Source organism: Lactuca virosa, chromosome 6 (assembly GCF_052849685.1).
Source record: "Lactuca virosa cultivar CGN04683 chromosome 6, Lactuca_virosa_CGN04683_v6, whole genome shotgun sequence".
In the NCBI taxonomy this organism is placed as follows: Eukaryota; Viridiplantae; Streptophyta; class Magnoliopsida; order Asterales; family Asteraceae; genus Lactuca; species Lactuca virosa.
Genome location: NC_136431.1, coordinates 68,564,322 through 68,581,931, shown reverse-complemented (window position 1 = coordinate 68,581,931; position 17,610 = coordinate 68,564,322). Strand labels below are relative to the sequence as shown.

At 31.4% G+C, this 17,610-nt stretch overlaps 2 protein-coding genes across 2 annotated transcripts; both read left to right on the top strand.

Moving 5' to 3' along the window:
• Positions 1 to 604: 604 nt before the first annotated feature.
• LOC145120467 (large ribosomal subunit protein eL21x/eL21w) lies at positions 605 to 1,725 on the top strand. The gene is made up of 2 exons (XM_079056289.1): positions 605 to 928; positions 1,308 to 1,725. Exons 1-2 carry the CDS (start codon positions 692 to 694, stop codon positions 1,563 to 1,565), a joined length of 495 nt encoding a protein of 164 aa, XP_078912415.1. The 5' UTR covers positions 605 to 691; the 3' UTR covers positions 1,566 to 1,725.
• An 8,242-nt stretch (positions 1,726 to 9,967) lies between these two features.
• Positions 9,968 to 11,281, top strand: LOC145120793 (casparian strip membrane protein 1-like). The gene is made up of 3 exons (XM_079056589.1): positions 9,968 to 10,354; positions 10,772 to 10,895; positions 10,986 to 11,281. The coding sequence occupies exons 1-3, from the start codon at positions 10,047 to 10,049 to the stop codon at positions 11,190 to 11,192; spliced, it is 639 nt and encodes a 212-aa protein (XP_078912715.1). The 5' UTR covers positions 9,968 to 10,046; the 3' UTR covers positions 11,193 to 11,281.
• Positions 11,282 to 17,610: the final 6,329 nt, after the last annotated feature.

Below are 17,610 nucleotides of genomic sequence, written 5' to 3'. Positions count from 1 at the left end.
ACCGATTTTTAAGGATTACACTTGTAGTAATTGTTGGTTATACTAATATTAATCATACAAAAACCCTAAATAACCAACAAAATCTAGTTAACATGAATTATTTCATATCAAAAACTACTAATAACAAACCAAAGATGCTAATTAGATGCCACACATGTATAAAGGAAACAACATATGCTAATCAGACGACATCATGTGATAATCCCTCAGTCTAAAATGCGTGTTCCTGTAACTCCAAAATGACGAATAGAAAATAAGGTGTAATTTGAAATGCTCGTTCCAGAGTAACGAATCTAATGAATAAGAAGGGTAACCCAATTTAAAATGGGTATGAAATAAAACATTCCGGACTACATGTTTATTTTGCCAAAAATTCATGAAGCTGGTTATTTTGTTAAAAAAGCACTTACAAAATTAATAAGATTTTTCAATTTCGCAATGAACATTGCAATTTCAACAAGAAATAATTAATTATGATTTTAATTTACAGGCTTAGAAAAACCGGCTTGCAACAAACATAACTCTTCTTCAAATTCAAAGGGCCCAATACCACAAAGCCTGATAATCCGAAACCCTAACGAACTTCCATCCCCTCTTTTAAAAGACGATGATTCTAGGGTTTTGAGTTCTTTGCCTACACACTCAATACTCTCCGCCGATCGTATTTTGCGATCGAGAGTGGAACGGAAAGATGCCGGCCGGACATGGATTGAGGTCAAGGACTAGGGATTTGTTCGCAAGAGGATTCAGGAAGAAGGGTACCATTCATCTCTCCACATATCTCAGAACTTATCACGTCGGAGATTATGTCGATGTCAAGGTGAACGGCGCCATTCACAAAGGTATGCCTCATAAGTTCTACCACGGCCGTACCGGCCAGGTATGGAACGTCACCAAGCGCGCCATTGGTGTCGAAATGAACAAGCAGGTCAATTTCACCCTCTGTCTCTCTAAACACATTAATCTATATAGCCAGGACAGTGAATGTTTATGAATTAGTTACAAAAATACTTATACGATAGCTGCTATTTCAAAAATGCAATTGGATTAAGAGCTAGTATGTTTTCTTCAATCGTTGTTTAATTTGTATTAAAGCTTCTGAATTTGGTATATAATATTTTGCTGCGTTTAGTATGTAGACAAGGGATTGAATCAAATTCCGATGTTTTGTTTCTTTGTCTCCTACTTTCTATAGCTTTGTGTTTATTCATAAACGAAGCTAACAAGATCAGTAGGTGATGTATATGAGTTTTTCCATGACAATTTCGATATTTTGTTTCTTGAAAGATGTTTGCTATATACCGCAGGTTGGAAACAGGATCATCAAGAAGAGGATTCATGTCCGAATTGAGCATGTGATGCCATCAAGGTGCACTGAAGAGTTCAAAAATCGGGTAAAGAAGAATGATGTTTTAAAGGCAGAAGCAAAGGCTAAGGGTGTGGTAATTAGTACTAAAAGGCAACCTTTGGGACCCAAACCAGGGTTTATGGTTGAAGGAACTACTCTAGAGACTGTTACTCCCATTCCTTATGATGTTGTCAATGATCTTAAAGGTGGGTATTAAGTTTAAACTTTGTTGGGGTTTTGTTTATTTTTGTTTTGATACATTTGGAAACATTAAAACCGGTATTTTGTTTTCTTGTTCTTTATCTATAATTTAGAGTCATGTTTGCTATGTTAGAGATTTGAAATGAGTTATGGTTATAAGATACATCTTTGATTTATTTTGTTTTGTGGGCATAATTGTTTTTTCTAGAAAATGAAACCACTTTGAGATGTTTATATGTGCTTAAACCTCAAAAAATGAAATTTAGAGAAAAAGTGTTTGTAGTATTATAATATCTAAATGCAATAATCTCATAAGTTTGGTTTTCGTGTTTGATAATTTTTGCTTACATGTGTAAGACGACTAAAAAAGAAAGGGATAAAATGTTGAATTTTGTAAGATGATTAAAAAAGAAAGGGATAAAATGTTGAATTTTATGTGTGGTGGTGTTAATGAAAAAGGAAAAAAGCAGCTATGATCAATATTTGTGGTTTATTTACGGTTAAAAACAATAGAGCTTAAATGAGAAAATTGGTTTTTATGTGTATTTAAACATTTTCAAATAAGGTAAAAGAAAATGACTTGTTAAAACTATTTTTTTTTGAAGTCAGAAACATATTTTTTTTTCATTATGTACACATATCTCAATAGTGCTTATTAGTTATATATCAAATTGTAATAAGCTAATAAACAAATTGCTTCTTATGGCATCAAGTAATCTAAGTTGGATAATCAATTGTAACAAAATTATGTGTAAATGGTGAAGTTTTGATCTAATTTGAAACAAAATGCAATAATAGAGAAACCATGCAAGAAACCTATGTTTTGAAAGTTGTCTTGACTACTGCTAGATCCTTCAAACCCAAGGTTATAGAACTCGGTACCTGTTCGGTCAACTGTCGAGTAGCGACTAGCGAGTACTCGGGGAGTTTGGGGAGTTTTCGGATGTGATAATTCATGTTGAAATATTTTTAAGGAAATTATATATGTCAAAATCATAAGTTGATTGAAATATATAATAAAATTAGATACATGTGAATAAACAAAAACTGAAAAATTTAATATCTATATGTAGTAATAATCACATGTGTGTGTTAAATAATAAATCATTAAGTATATTATACATATTAATGACCGAATTGGCCGAATTTCATAACACACACATGATTTTAACTCGCTTCAGTAAGGACTGATCGAGAAGTACTTGGATTCTGTAACTCGCTTCGGTAAGGGGTCGAGTATGGAGTACTCGGTCGAATAATTGGCCAACTCGACGAGTTTTACAACACTGTTCAAACCACATACATTAATCGGTTTATATTGTCACCAAACTACCAATAGCTTCGCAATATTGCCGATACTTATGGGGTCTTCTTTCCTGCCTGTTCTTTAATGTTGTAACTAGATTATGACCCGCGTTAAACGCGGGAAACGCATAAAGAAAATATAATTGTATATAGATATTGCAAAATAATTATAAGAAAATCAGGGTTATTGGTATTATTGAAATGTGTAGAAAATATACTGAAGTTGGTAAATATATATAGTCGTTGAAGGACCTCTTCGTAGACAATATTTTTTTTTTATTAGTTGAATGACATTGCTCGTCACAAAGTACCTTCAAACCTTTTTTACTTGTGACATGGGAAACAACTATATATAGCTAACAATGCGCGAAAACGGGTCTACGCAAGTATAATCCAACATTAACAATGTACTTTCATAATACATTGTTATTTCGTGGTTATATTGCAAAATAGAATTGTTTATTTCAAAAAATAGCAACTTATTTATGTTTATTCGAAAGGAACCACATAAACCCCACACAATATTAAATATAAAGAAACTCTAACAAATAAATATAAAAACATGTATGTTTGCTCGATTTAGATATTGTCCGAGACTCATTGAAAATGTCAGAATACATAATTGGCACACAACTTACTTGTTATTATGAGACGAATTAAACAATTTAAACACATGATGATATCTATTTTTATTTTATGATAATGATAAAATAATGGAAAAATGAATGCTTACTTCAAGACGTATGCGGACGTTTGAGTAAGGTCGATGGTCTTAACTGCTGAGTATTTATATCTTTTACATATAGCTATTAAATGGTTATACAAGATGAATTAAAAGTTCATTGATATTTCTTACCGATTTAGAAGTATATTTCGACCATTTTTGTATCAGATAATAAACATACATGTTCTTTTAGTATTACTACAATCCTACTTTCATATAAAATTACTTTTTTCACATGAGACCAAACTCGGTGTTTTTCTAGCATTATTATCATCCTATATTATACATTCTTGATAGTTTTGAAAAGTTCGTTGCAATTTCTCATTTCTTTTTGAAATCGTTGTTATTTCTTGTTGCTTTTAGAAATAAGTTTTAGACTACTTTTTTGTATCAGACCAAATTTGAAGGTTATTTTTGCATTATTACCATCGTATATGTTCCATTTCATTTTTATTATTTGAATAGAGTTTTTGTAGTTCAAAAAACGATACGAATATAAAAATACTGACTATATATTAACCGACTCTCTATAATGTATAATTAAAAATCAAAACACTATAATATTAATTTATTGATGTTAGTTCAAATGTAATTTATTTGGGAATGAGGTTAGTTTTTGGTTATTTATTTCGGAAATATAATATGTATTCTGCATTACAAGTGCTTGTCTATTAAATTTAACATTTGTTACTTTAGAATTTTATTTTGGCTTGACATAGCCATGATCGTCCCATATTTAATACCTTGCACCTTTACTACCTGCTTACTTGCATTCATTAAATCAAGATTTAACATTTAAAAAAAAATATTAACAAGAAACTATTGAGTTACTATTAAACATAATGGATATGCTAAAAGATACATGAGACTTGCTTTTTGTGAGATCAATAATACCAAATTGGACAACTTTCTGCAAAATAATTTAAGAACCGAAGAAAACCTGATTGCCCAAATATATAATATCAGTATTTAAGTCATAACATGTTATATGCCGACAAATTGAAATTTTAGCCAAAACTCTGTTACATGTCATCAAAGATGAAAAAAAATATCCTTTAAAGTTAGATGAGGGTATTAATTTAAAAAACTGTCTTTCACTTTTCGTTGGATGTATTTTTTGATGACAGGAACAATTATCAGTCCAAACATAATCTGTAAAAACCATCATAGCCAAATCATAGATCACTTAATCAACAAAATAGAATACCACAGTAGTAGATGGTAAGCCAGTTAGAACATCTTTTTCTAAAAGATCAAGAAATTAACAATTTATTAGAATCTTATCATGCTGATAAAAGTCATAACAAAGTGCAATAGATTGAATCGATAGTTTACAATAATAATAATAAAATGAAGCCCTATCAGAGATAGAAAAACCTAAGGACGAGACAAAAAAAAACACGTAACACTACAAAGCTGCAAACATCAAAAACACATGATGCTAAAAATCTAGAAAAAAAAAAACAAAAACAAAATTTATACCTAGTTGTGAGGTGAGCGTAGAGAACTTGTGTTAGATTCTTTGACACATTTCGTCAAACACCTAAGGTGCATGTTCTAATAACCCATCTTTTGAATGTAACATGGCAAAAAAATCCAATGTTATAGGAAAGTATATGAAATGAACTAAATTAACATGTATTTAGATTATGCAAATTATTTTGAACAATGTTCCTTCAAAAATATACTTATTGTTGTTTCATACCTACATACAAAGTTTAATAAAAAAAATGTTAATTGTAATTATGCAGTTTGATTCTAACATATAAAAACGACCACATAGAAAATTTAAGAATCAAATAAAAAATTTGTCTATAATACCGTAAATCTTATATTTAAGGAAATAAGATCATTCTTAATTTAGATGCTAACGTCTTAGCCTACTTTTGATATAGTTCATGTATTAATATGTCGGCAAGAATGTTTATTAAGTGTTGTATATTGTTGTTACCGATGAAAAACTAAGTTGTAGTTTAAATTAAAAGTTCTTTTTTCATGGTAAGTATGTTGCTATAATTTGTAAAAAAAACAACATAGTTATTGCAGTTTATAGAGGTTGTTGAGGATCGAGTACAAGTTATTAGGTTAAGCATTTAATATGAAAAGTTATACATTGTTGTTTTTTTTACTTAATGATGTAATATGTTAAGCCAAAAAAACCTTATGCGATGTTTTATGAGATTTAAAAAATAGAAACATAATTTTTATAGTCATAGAAAACAATCTTTGAAATGTTGTATTTACTATACAGAAACATATACAAATTAGAATAACTATAGTTTAACCCTTTCTGGATTAAATTGTTTATAAAATCCATCACCTTAATAGTGAATAAAAAATAAATTAAAAGACATTTACCACACGGAAAAATCACAACAGATTACTGTTAAAAATGTTATAACAATGTACTTTACACGTACATTCCTAAAAATGGTTTAATATGAAGTTATTATATTCGACATTAAAGTCAGAAACATTAACCAAGTTGAGATAGTCAAACAAACAGAAATAGTAACAACAACCAATTTGATCCATTTTTAAATTAAATTACCGATTTACCCTTCTGATGAACATAGTCCATGCTAAATTAATGATTTAGCCTTCGGATAAAAAATGGAAGTATCATGCTAAAAAATCATTTTAGTATACGTGTCATATCAATATCTATTGTTGAATTTCTTTTCCGGCCCAATGTTTTTCTAGTTTCCTAAGTTGAATTACTCTTTTGCCCTTATTTTTCCTTACTTAAAGGTTTCCTGCATCTAATTTGTAATCAAATTAAAATAAATCACATAAATTTAGGAGTTTATTGATACCTTCAAAAGGTAAATTCGAATCTTCCTTCTTTATTCTATCTCAAATAAAATTACCTTTTCACCTTAAACTTTAAAATCATACTTAACATTTAAAAAAAAATTCATCTAACAATATCAATAACCTTTAGTTATGATTTTAATTTAAAGTTAGAAATGTTGTAATGCAACCATCATATTAGGATATTAATTTACATTCAAACACTAAAAAATATCTCTTTATTCCTATTATACCCTTATCCTCTATTTTCTATTCAGTATTACCATATATTTATCTTAACAAATTATTTAAGTTAGATATCAAGATTGCAATCCCTGTAATTCAGCCAACAATTTAATATATTATATAAAATCAAAAACAATAATCAGGTTGAGATAATCAAACAAACATAAATAGCAGCGGCTCACGATTTGATCAATGTTTAAATTAAATTAGCGATTTACACTTCTGATGAACATTATACATACTAAATTAATGATTTACCCTTCGGATAAAAAAACGGAAGTATCATGCTAAACGAATACACAAAAAAATTGATTACCATGAACAGGAAAATGGGTAGGGTGCATTTGTCATTCTATCAAAGTACTTTGCTATATTATGTTTTAACTGGTTTCCATCAAAGTACATTGTTTTTTTTCTGGATTAAAGGTACATAATAGCTTTTCCTATTTATTTGAAAAGTTTCAGAAAAGTTGTTAATCAATTTCATGTAAGTTGTGACAAAGAAAATCGAAATATATGAATACATATATTTGATACAGGAACAAAAAAATAATCGAAAAAAATATAGAAAAGCGAAAGAAGGTACCAACCTTCTAGTGCACAACAACGAAAGTTTGAAGCAGAGAATGATGATCAAAGTTATAAGCAATAAGAATGATGTTGTAGGAGAAGGTTTGAAGAAAAACAATGACCGAAAATAAGTGTGAGCCGCGGATTCAATGATGAATCGTATATGTATGTGATAATTTGAATATGATTTTTTGGTATTAATGGTTTCCTAATAAAAATGGATTTTATACTAATGATTTGCTAATATAAATGGATTTATATTAATGGTTGATATTTAATGCCTTAATTGAAATGGTTTTTAGTAATATGTTTTTAAAGTTGACCATTTTAAAATCTTTATAACTGGAAATTCAAGATTTAAAATATGGGAAGTTTTTATTAGAATTAAATACATTCCATTTCAATGGATTTAAGTTAATTTTGTTTGATAATTGGAAAATTTTTATTGGAATTAAATACATTCCATTTGGGAAGATGATGTCAGCAATTTGATCTAAGCATGAAAAACTTAGGATTGAAATACAATCAATGACCCAAATTGTTTAAGATGATGTCATAAGATTTTTGTTTTAATATATATTAAAGATAACATAATTATTGATATGCTTATTTAATGAGCTTTTTAAAAAGAAAAAAATTAAACATGTTTGAATTTTGAAGCCAAAAACTATAAATAAGGGAGTTAAACTATGAACAATATTAATTAGGGTTAATGATGACATATATTTTCAAAAAATGTCTTGAAGGAGATGCTTTCTTTATTTTGTAGAGATTTGTTTGAAGCCAAAACAAAGGTGTGATAATTGGAGATGCAAGGAAGAGGCAACACACAAATTCTAAGATTACATGAGCAAAAAGGAACCACCTTATGGTGCTACATTCTGTTATAAACACACAAAACATCAATTGAAGCACAACCATCGACATGAAGAAGAAGAGGATTAGGGAATTATGGGTTAAGAGAAAAAAAAATAAAGGAGAAAAATAGGCGTCTATTCATGTTTCTGGCCAGATTTATGGAGAAACTGATACTTCATATATAAATAGAATGATATGCTTCAATTGATAACATAATTTCTGATTTTAAAGATTCTATAATTAAATGTAATTATGCTCGAATTGTGAAATATATTTTAGAAAGTATGAATAGATTCTATAATTAAAGATTCTATAATTAAATGTAATTGTGTTTGAAATGTAATTGCTAAATTTAAAGATTCCATAATTAAATGTTTGAATTCTATTTGGAGAAGATGATGTCATCAATTTGATCTAAAGGTGGAAATCATATGATTGAGATACAATCAAGGGCCCTGATTGCTTCATTGGTGAATTAAGGGTTCTTTTTTAATAATATTTAGAGATATGATTGTGTCCTTACATCAATACACATTTATTGATGAATAAAAGCATTATTTTTTCACAGTTTAACTTGAAGTTTTTGTATTTCCTTTTGGTTGTGTTTGTGTTTGTGATCATGCAATATTGTGTTATAAATAGTATTACACTAAATTTGATACATCAATCTTCTTAACACTAAATTTAATATAAAAAATTATGTTGGGTAGGAGAAGATTTACATTATTTTTTGAGCTAAAAAAGATTTTAACATCAAATATGATGTTGGATACGTCCTAAAGATATACCAGTCATTTTGAATTGATTGATGACGAAATCCTAAACAAAATCAAACCATACGTTTGAATTGAGTTATAAGCCCAATTCAATTTCGTTTATGTATTGTTAATTTTATCTACCATTTCTTTATGTGTCGCATCACGCATGTGGGTACAAATGTCTTTTGGCTCCAAAGACCATTTAGGTATTTGCCAATTCACAATATACGAGAGGTGGTTGACCATTGTATAGAAAATTGACTCGATGAAGTATGGAAATTTTATTAACAAAAAGGGGTTCGTAGTACCATAATTTAGATTAGTGGAGTAGGGGAAAGAAAGTTGTTTAGTTGATTAATATTGTTATGCAAAATATATTTTGGTTAGTTAGCAATAAAGTAATTTATTATGAAAATCATGTTTTATTCTTCTTCTTTTTTTCATCAGAATTCTTTAAAAAAAAATTAGCTGGTCGTTTATTTTATAAATAAATGAAAATTTCTTGTTGTCAAAGATGCTTTTCTACCATTAAAAAACATGATTTATTAGTTAGGTGTGTCACTTTTTATTTTCTAAGGTCAAAAGAGAGAAGTTATGTGGATCAAGTGACACTTCCTCATTAATCAATTTTTGTTTACTATTGTTTCCTTGAAGTTGTGATGTCAACGAATTTATTTTTCCTTTTAACGACTCGTTTAATCTTATATGAGAGTCTAATGACATAATAATAATAATTAGGTTAATGAGATAATTAAAAGGAGTAATCTTGAAGTTGATCGAGATATGTCGAATGGACCAATAGCTATTTGTTTATTAAATTTTTATTACTTTAACTTTTTCAATAAGTAACATGTCAAATATAATTAAAAATTTATATTTGTTATAATAACTAATAAGTTGTATATATTAAAACAATACCACTTAAAAGACTTTTGATCTACTGTTTTTAGACATTTTTTATTCGACTCATTTGACCCATTAGAGATGAAATATATTCCGAATCAATAACACTTTTTGCAAAACTACCAACAACTCTTGATCATTCCTCCATCAACTTCATAACACTTTTCTCACAACGTCTTTCACCAGCTCCCAACGTTCATTGTTATTCTCTCTATATAAGCCACCTAGCTACTATTTCCCTATATCTTCATCTCTCTCCCTGCATATACATATACATACATTCGTATATATCCACAGGTATCTCTATCTCTCTCATCTCTCTCTCTCTCTAGAAGATAAGATGGAAGGTGAAACATCTGCGGTTAACATTGTGGAAACACCAAAAGAAAGGAAGGGGAAAGCACCACTTCTGGCAGCTCCTCCAGGTGGTTCGAGCAGTAGTAAAGCAGTACCGGTGGTGGTTAAACCGGCGGCAACAAAAGGTGGATACCGGAGAGGTTTAGCAGTGTTTGATGTGGTTCTAAGGATAGCCGGTGTTGCTACGGCTTTAGGAGCAGCCATAGCCATGGGCTCCACAGATCAGACTCTACCTTTCTTCACTCAGTTCTTTCAGTTCAAAGCCAGTTACGATGATTTGCCAGCTTTTACGTAAGTCATATATATACCCTGTACTCATGCATAAACAGAGATATAGTTTGACTTCTAGAGGTCAAATAGATTATGTTTCTTATACGTTTATATTATACAATAAAAATAATAATTAATATTAAAACGGGTACTTTTTAGTGCATTTCTAAAATGGATTGTATCGGCTGATGATGGGGTTGCATTCCCATTGACACTTCTTGTTAAAACAATAATCTAACTTCTATAAAAATGATCGTTGAGAGGGTTGTAAATAGATTTAATATTTTTAGACAACTTTTGATCCGTTTGAACCATTTCTTTGTATGTAACTAAATTTTTATATTTTTCTATTTGATCTATTTTGCGTATATGACTATGGTTAACGTTTTTTATAACATTGATATTAACTATGTAACTGATTTTTGTGACATTAAACAGGTTTTTCTTGATTGCAAATGCCATTACAGCAAGTTACCTAGTCCTCACGATTCCCATCTCCATCGTGTGTATTTTGCGCCCAAATGCAACCAAGCCGAGGGTTATCCTCATGTTCTTTGACACGGTAAGATCCATTTAAAAATGATCTCAATAACTAAATAATTTGTACATTTACATTTGGTTTTATTTGCAATCTCTTGTGTTTCAATCTCAGGTTATGGTTGCTTTGACAACATCAGCGGCTGGTGGGGCAGCATCCATAGTTTACTTAGCTCATAATGGCAACTCAGATGCAAATTGGCCTGCAATCTGTCAACAGTTTAACGATTTTTGCCAGAAAATTAGCGGGGCTGTGGTGGCTTCTTTTCTATCTGTGGTCATTCTCATGGCCTTGGTCGTGTTATCTGCCTTTTCTCTTTAAACATGTGACGTTTGTCATGGCGAATGTTTATTTTTCTTTATTCTCCGTTTGTTTATCCTCATATATTGTTGGTTTTTCTTGAGATTTAATGTTGTTGTTTTGAAATATATTATTAATGATACAATATAATTTTTCTTTTTATATATAACTTTATCTTGTTAGATTGATTAAATTCATTTCACACGATAGAACATCCACAATGCATAATTTAATAAAAGAATTAAATTAGATGAATCACTTGGTTGACATTTAAATTATTAAACTCAATCTATCACCTTGAAGTTTAGGAGTTTAATGACCATAGAATTCTTCAATGGAAAAAATGAAACTTTTTAAAATAAATGTAAAAATTCATGTTTGCTAATAAGTTCTTTTTTAAAGCATGTCGTGGAACTTTGTAGAATCCAATGCATTATAGGACAAAAATGATAGAGTTAAATAAAAAGTATAATGATGACATGACAATTCATTAAACTTTATAGATCTCAATACATCATGGAACCCTACTTATCGTAGTGACGGACTTACCTGGTTGGTAGGGGTAGCGCGTGCTATCCCCGAACTATTTAATAGAAGTATTATTATTTTTTTTTACATACCATGCATATAAATAAATGTGATGATGCAACTTAGTCTAATGAGCCCATATATTATCGGTAAATACCTTAGCCTAAGTAATGTAAATAGCCCAACTAATGTAAATGAGGAGAGTTTGGCCGGTGTTTGTTTTGTTACCACAAACAATTGAACAAATAACTTGCCACAGGAAGGAAAAAAATAGCATCTTTTTTTTTTGGGTTCGTCTGTGCGCCTCTGCCCCTCCTTGACGACAAGTCGACGACTTTGTTTTGGCAAACTCACTCACGGAATCATCATCCTACTAGCAAGAATAGAAACAAGTAATATTTACTTTTCCCACTTTAGTGTTTTATCCTTTAGTTTAATTTAGTTAGTTGTTGAAATTGAAAACCTAATTAGCCAATTAATTGTTTACTTGTTATAATGTTGGTGAAATTAAGTTTAGATCTTCATTTGTGAATTTTAAATTTTAAATTATATTTGTAGGGTTTTATTGGATCTGACCGATACCGATAGGCCAAGAATTACATCATATCATCCAAACCAAAAGTTTAATTGTGTTTGATAAATTTAATTGGTTAGAGTATAACATACGATAGAACAAAACTTATTGTTTTTATTGTTACTTGTTTGGAGACATATGTGTCAACAAGGAGGAGATATGTATTTGTGACGAGAGGCTTTAATATTTGGAGTAAAAAGATATCATTGAGTAAACGAAGATGTCAATTTAAAATGTAATATATATACTAGTTTATTTTATATAATGAAATCTTAATTTTCAATGTTTTTTTTATCTTTTTATATTTTATTGAGATTTTTTTGGTGCTACCCGTTACATAAGTTCCTGGGTCCGCCCCTGACTTTTCATTTTTAGAATCAACAAGAATTTTATTAAGATCCACACGCCTAGCAAGAAAACAAAACATGAAATAATTAGATACAAAGAAAAAGAGATCTACACTAATTTAACCGACTAATATCTCCTTTCTTTCCCCTATATTCAAACCAAACGAACACCAAAGAAACAATAGTATCAATAATACTTTGGGGAGAGAAGCATTGCCTATTGAACACCTTATTGTTTCTCGCCTTTTTCATGCACCGAAGTGATATATAGCAAATAGCTTGAAGCGGTTTCTTCTTTTTTGGACATCGACCCCATGAAGTACCAAACTTTAATAGTTCCCCACCGATAAGTTGGGATGGAGCGGAATGCCACGCCATTAAAAATTTCGACCTCACAATTTTATCACAGTCAGACAACTAATCAACATATGGTATGTTGTTCTAATCCCATTTGGACACCTTTCACACAATTGGAGGTATGTTGATGCCTCTATCTGAGAGAGTCGTAGTTGCCAAGATTATGACTAAACATCCTCCCAAAAAAAACAACCTTAAGAGGCACATATTTAATCAACCTGTTGTATCTCCCCAATCACTATTATTTTTGGATCAATTGCTAAACACAATCATTCAATAATGTAGTTCCATAAAGCTCTAAGAAACAACTACTTCGATACTAACGATCTTGAAGCCTAAATAGGACAACCATGGAAAATTCGATTCAGTTCCCGCACTTCCAAATTATTGTTGGGTGCTTTCTTCCAAGCCCACATAGGATACTTGGTCATCAAACAAGCATTTTTTTTTTACTTTTCAAAAGGAATATAGATTGGAGAATTTGTCTTGTAATCAATCCATCCCCAGCCAATCATCTTTCTAGAAGAGAGTGTCTTCATTTATACCTACAATATAAGAACAAAATTTATTTTGGGTTAATGCAAATATTTTTGAGACATATAGCCACTTTTGCAGTATTATTCCATACTATGGGGTATGAATTTTTCGCCACACATTCCTTTGGCTTTCTTGTTAGGTTATGGAGTCCCTGTATAACCCGAAACCAAAGTGGGTTCTTTTTGGACTTGATCCTCCACAATCACTTGACAAGTAAAACAATGTTTAAGGCTCAAATACTACTGACATCGAGCCCACCCTCTTCTTTGGGAGAAAGAACCTTAACCCAAGCAACCAATTCATTTTTTGACATTTCCCACGTCCCTCCTTAAAGGAAAATTCTATGGATTCATTCAATATTCTCAATAATACATTTCAGGATTTGAACACAAATAAATAATATATAGGAAGACTACCTAGTAACGCCTTGATGATGGTGTTTAGTTTTATATATTGGAAGATTGGCTTGAAAACAACCGATAATAGGGATCCAATTCTTTTTAAGGGCAATATTCTCCCATATTGGGACCCCAAAATAAATGAACGAACGAAAGCGACGTGGATTCACACAAAAGAATTCTCACCTACGTAGTAGTCTCTCTAGAAGTAGCACCAATATCGAACACCTTAAAGTTTGTGGATGTTTACTTTCAAAATAAAGGAAATGTGGAAGCAACAAAAGATACAATCAATTTTCTTAATGTTGCTTATAGATGATTCACCAATAAAGATTGTGTTGTCAGCGTAAACAGGTGTGGGACAACGGACTCACATATAAAAATTTTCACCCTTTCAAAAATCATTTTTTTACACGCCGATCTCATTACCAAATTAAGTCTCTCCATGTATAATGAAAATGAAAGGCGATAGAGGGTCACCTTGTCAAACTCCTTTTTTGATGGCGAACTTCTTAGTGGGGGATTTATTCACTAAAACTGAGGCAAGGGCTAAGGCAAGCCAACCTCTTATCCAACTTATCCATTTAGAGCTAAAACCCATTTGTAAAATGACCGAGTTGAGAAAGTCACAAGCTTTATCAAAATTCACAATAAAGAGAAATTTTTTCCAATGCGTAAATCTCACTAATAATTAAAAGGACCTTCGTGAATATTCCTACATGCCACAAATACAAATTGAATACTGTCAATCACCTTCCTAATTACTAAGTTGAGTCTATTCGTATGGACTTAACAATAATCTTATAAATACTACCACTTAAGGCTATATTTAGTTTGTAGTCCGTAAAGTAATCAAGTACTTTATCATTAGGATAAGCCTAATAAAAGAGGAGTTGTATCATCTAGCAAAAAATGACATCTTTAAAGTTTTGAACAAAATTCATGATATCATGTGGCAACAAGTACCAAAAGGACTTACTAATCTTAAACGTGAAACTATCAGGCCAAAGAACCATATCACTACCACAATCTTATCGACTCAACTATGTAGAATTAATAAAGAAGTAATTAGTTTATTAATTATTATGGTTTGATAATTAATTAGAAACTAATTAGAAAAACAATTTGGGAATTAATTAACAGTTTAATTAATAAAATGGTTGAATATCAAATTATTTAATAATTGATTAATCATGAATATTCCGGAACCCTAGAAAGAAGGGTGGTGGACGAAAATTCCCTACGATAAGGGGAATTTCGTTCTTAGGGTTATCCATCCCATCCATACTTGAGGATAAAGCCCTAGAAGGTATCCAAGGCTATAAATAAGGCCTTATGGATTCATTCTTTCTTGCTCATTCTTAGGCTTGAATTTTCGTCACTTCTTTCTCCCTCTTTGTGGACTAACCCTCCTTACAGTTTGTCCCCTCCTAGTTATTTTTAATTCTTCTCTTTTGAGTTCATTGGGTGTAAACCAAGAGATAGATTCTAGTTTGGGTCCTTTACATCCAAACAAGGTGGCACACACGAGAGCTTAAACAGGAAGGTCTTTGCCTGCAAAATAGGTATGTGATTCTTCTTTGTATTTTCGTTTTTTTAGGGTAGATGTAATTAGTATGAAACCATAGATCCATAGGTTGCATGTGCACTTAGGTATATCATAATTTTGATTGTTCCGCTACCTAGTTTATAGTGTACTTGATGCATAGAAACCCTAATAAAAGGAACATGAATTTTCATCACCGGTGGTAATCCACGCGGTAATCCACCTAATGTGGGATTTTTGTTTCAAGTAGAGGGCCAAAACTTTTATATTTCCAATAATATTTGTGTAACATCCCAAAAATCATAGTAAAAATTTTCATTTTTAAAAACCCTTCAATAATCCATAAACTATACAAAAACATTGTTAATGTAGTCAAAATCAGAGTATCACAAAATCATCAATCAACAAAATATCCAAGGATGATGTGCACAATCACCCATTCACCTTGCATCAATCATCTGCTGTACCTAAAACCATGAAATAAAATTGTAAGCACGGAGATTATTGAGTTCCCCCAAAATACCACCACACAACATATAACAACATGTATATTGGGTTCATAACCATTGGACTGGATTACCCCTGAGCCCACAACACGAGTATTGATTGCCCACATCGCCAACAACTCATGTCTGGATTGCTCCCGAGCCCACAACATAAGTCTGGATTGCCTTCCCAACCCTCAACACATGTCTGGCTTGCTCCCGAGCCCACAACATAAGTTTGGCTTGCCTTTCCGGCCCACAACTTATGTCTCGATTGCTCCCGGGTTTGTTGGCTTCAACACAAAGCAGTATTGCCTCAACCCAACCACATTATGTTGACATATGCAACATATACACATATAATAGTAATAAATAAACATGCAGATCTTAACAGATCACTACAATATGAAAACATCCTAATCAGGATACATAATCTACTGGGCCGACATTGGTGCCTTCGACCCCCAAGTATAGCGAGGAAACTCACCTGAACAACTCAACAGAAGCTCAATAGCTACCTCAACAACAACACAACCAACCCAAGCTTCCTAAACCCAAGTTGAGACTAATCCTTAGCCAAATATTCAATTCTACCCAAGTTTGACCAAAAGTCAAACTGGTAAAAAGTCAACTGCCACGTCGTGGCCATCCATGCCCATGTCATGGCCCACAAACGACAAAATAGACGATAAATCCTCAATCGCCACGTTGTGGCAACCGAAGGCCACGACGTGGCCTTCAGTCTGAAAAGCTTTTCTTCAATAAGAGCTTAAGCCATAAAGACCAAAACTCATAACATCAGATCTAGTTCCTAATAGCTTCATAATGGATAAAGTTTCCAACTTTATCCATTTGGATGGTCCAAACATACAAGATCTAGTCTTCAAGTCTCAAAAAGGACCAAAAAATACATCTTTCTTAACTTAATCTATTAAGTCTAATTCTCCAATCTTCAGATCTGGATCAACATAATGTTTGGATGGGTAAAGTTTCCAACTTTATCCATAATAATGTCTCAAGCTTTCAAGATCTAAACTTTAATACACAAAAATGACCTAAAGGACCAAGATAACTTGCATGACTAAAATAGAAGGCAAAAGATCATAACTTTCATAGTCCTTGAGGTCCAAGAAGCATTATAAACTGATCAAAAGATGTTGGAGTCCACTCAACTCCAAGATTACCCATAAAATGGACCAAAAGTGCCAAAAACCCTAAATGACAAGATCTAAAGAACTAAATAGCAAGATTGGAACTTTATATTTACAATAATCCATAAATGTAGTGCATTTGATGGATCCAAACTTGAAGCATCATTCCTTGCAACTAAAATAACCTTCTTGATCTTATTATTTCATCAAAATAACATAAAAAAGCATCCAAAAAAAGAGAGATGAGAGAAGGAGCTCAAATCTTGAAGGTGGAGGCTAGGCTTTCTCCCAAGAGGTTCTAGAGGTGATGGAGGCTAATAAAATGACCAAAAAATGCGAAATATTAAGCTTAAATATGTTGAAAATCCTAAAATCATGGGCTTGGGCCTGACTGATCATTGTGTCGTGGCGACTGATCATCGTGCCATGGCGACTATCACGTTGTGGTCTCTGGTCCCCACTCTGTGGCAACAGTTTTCACCCAAATCGATTTCAACTTCAAACAACCATAACTTC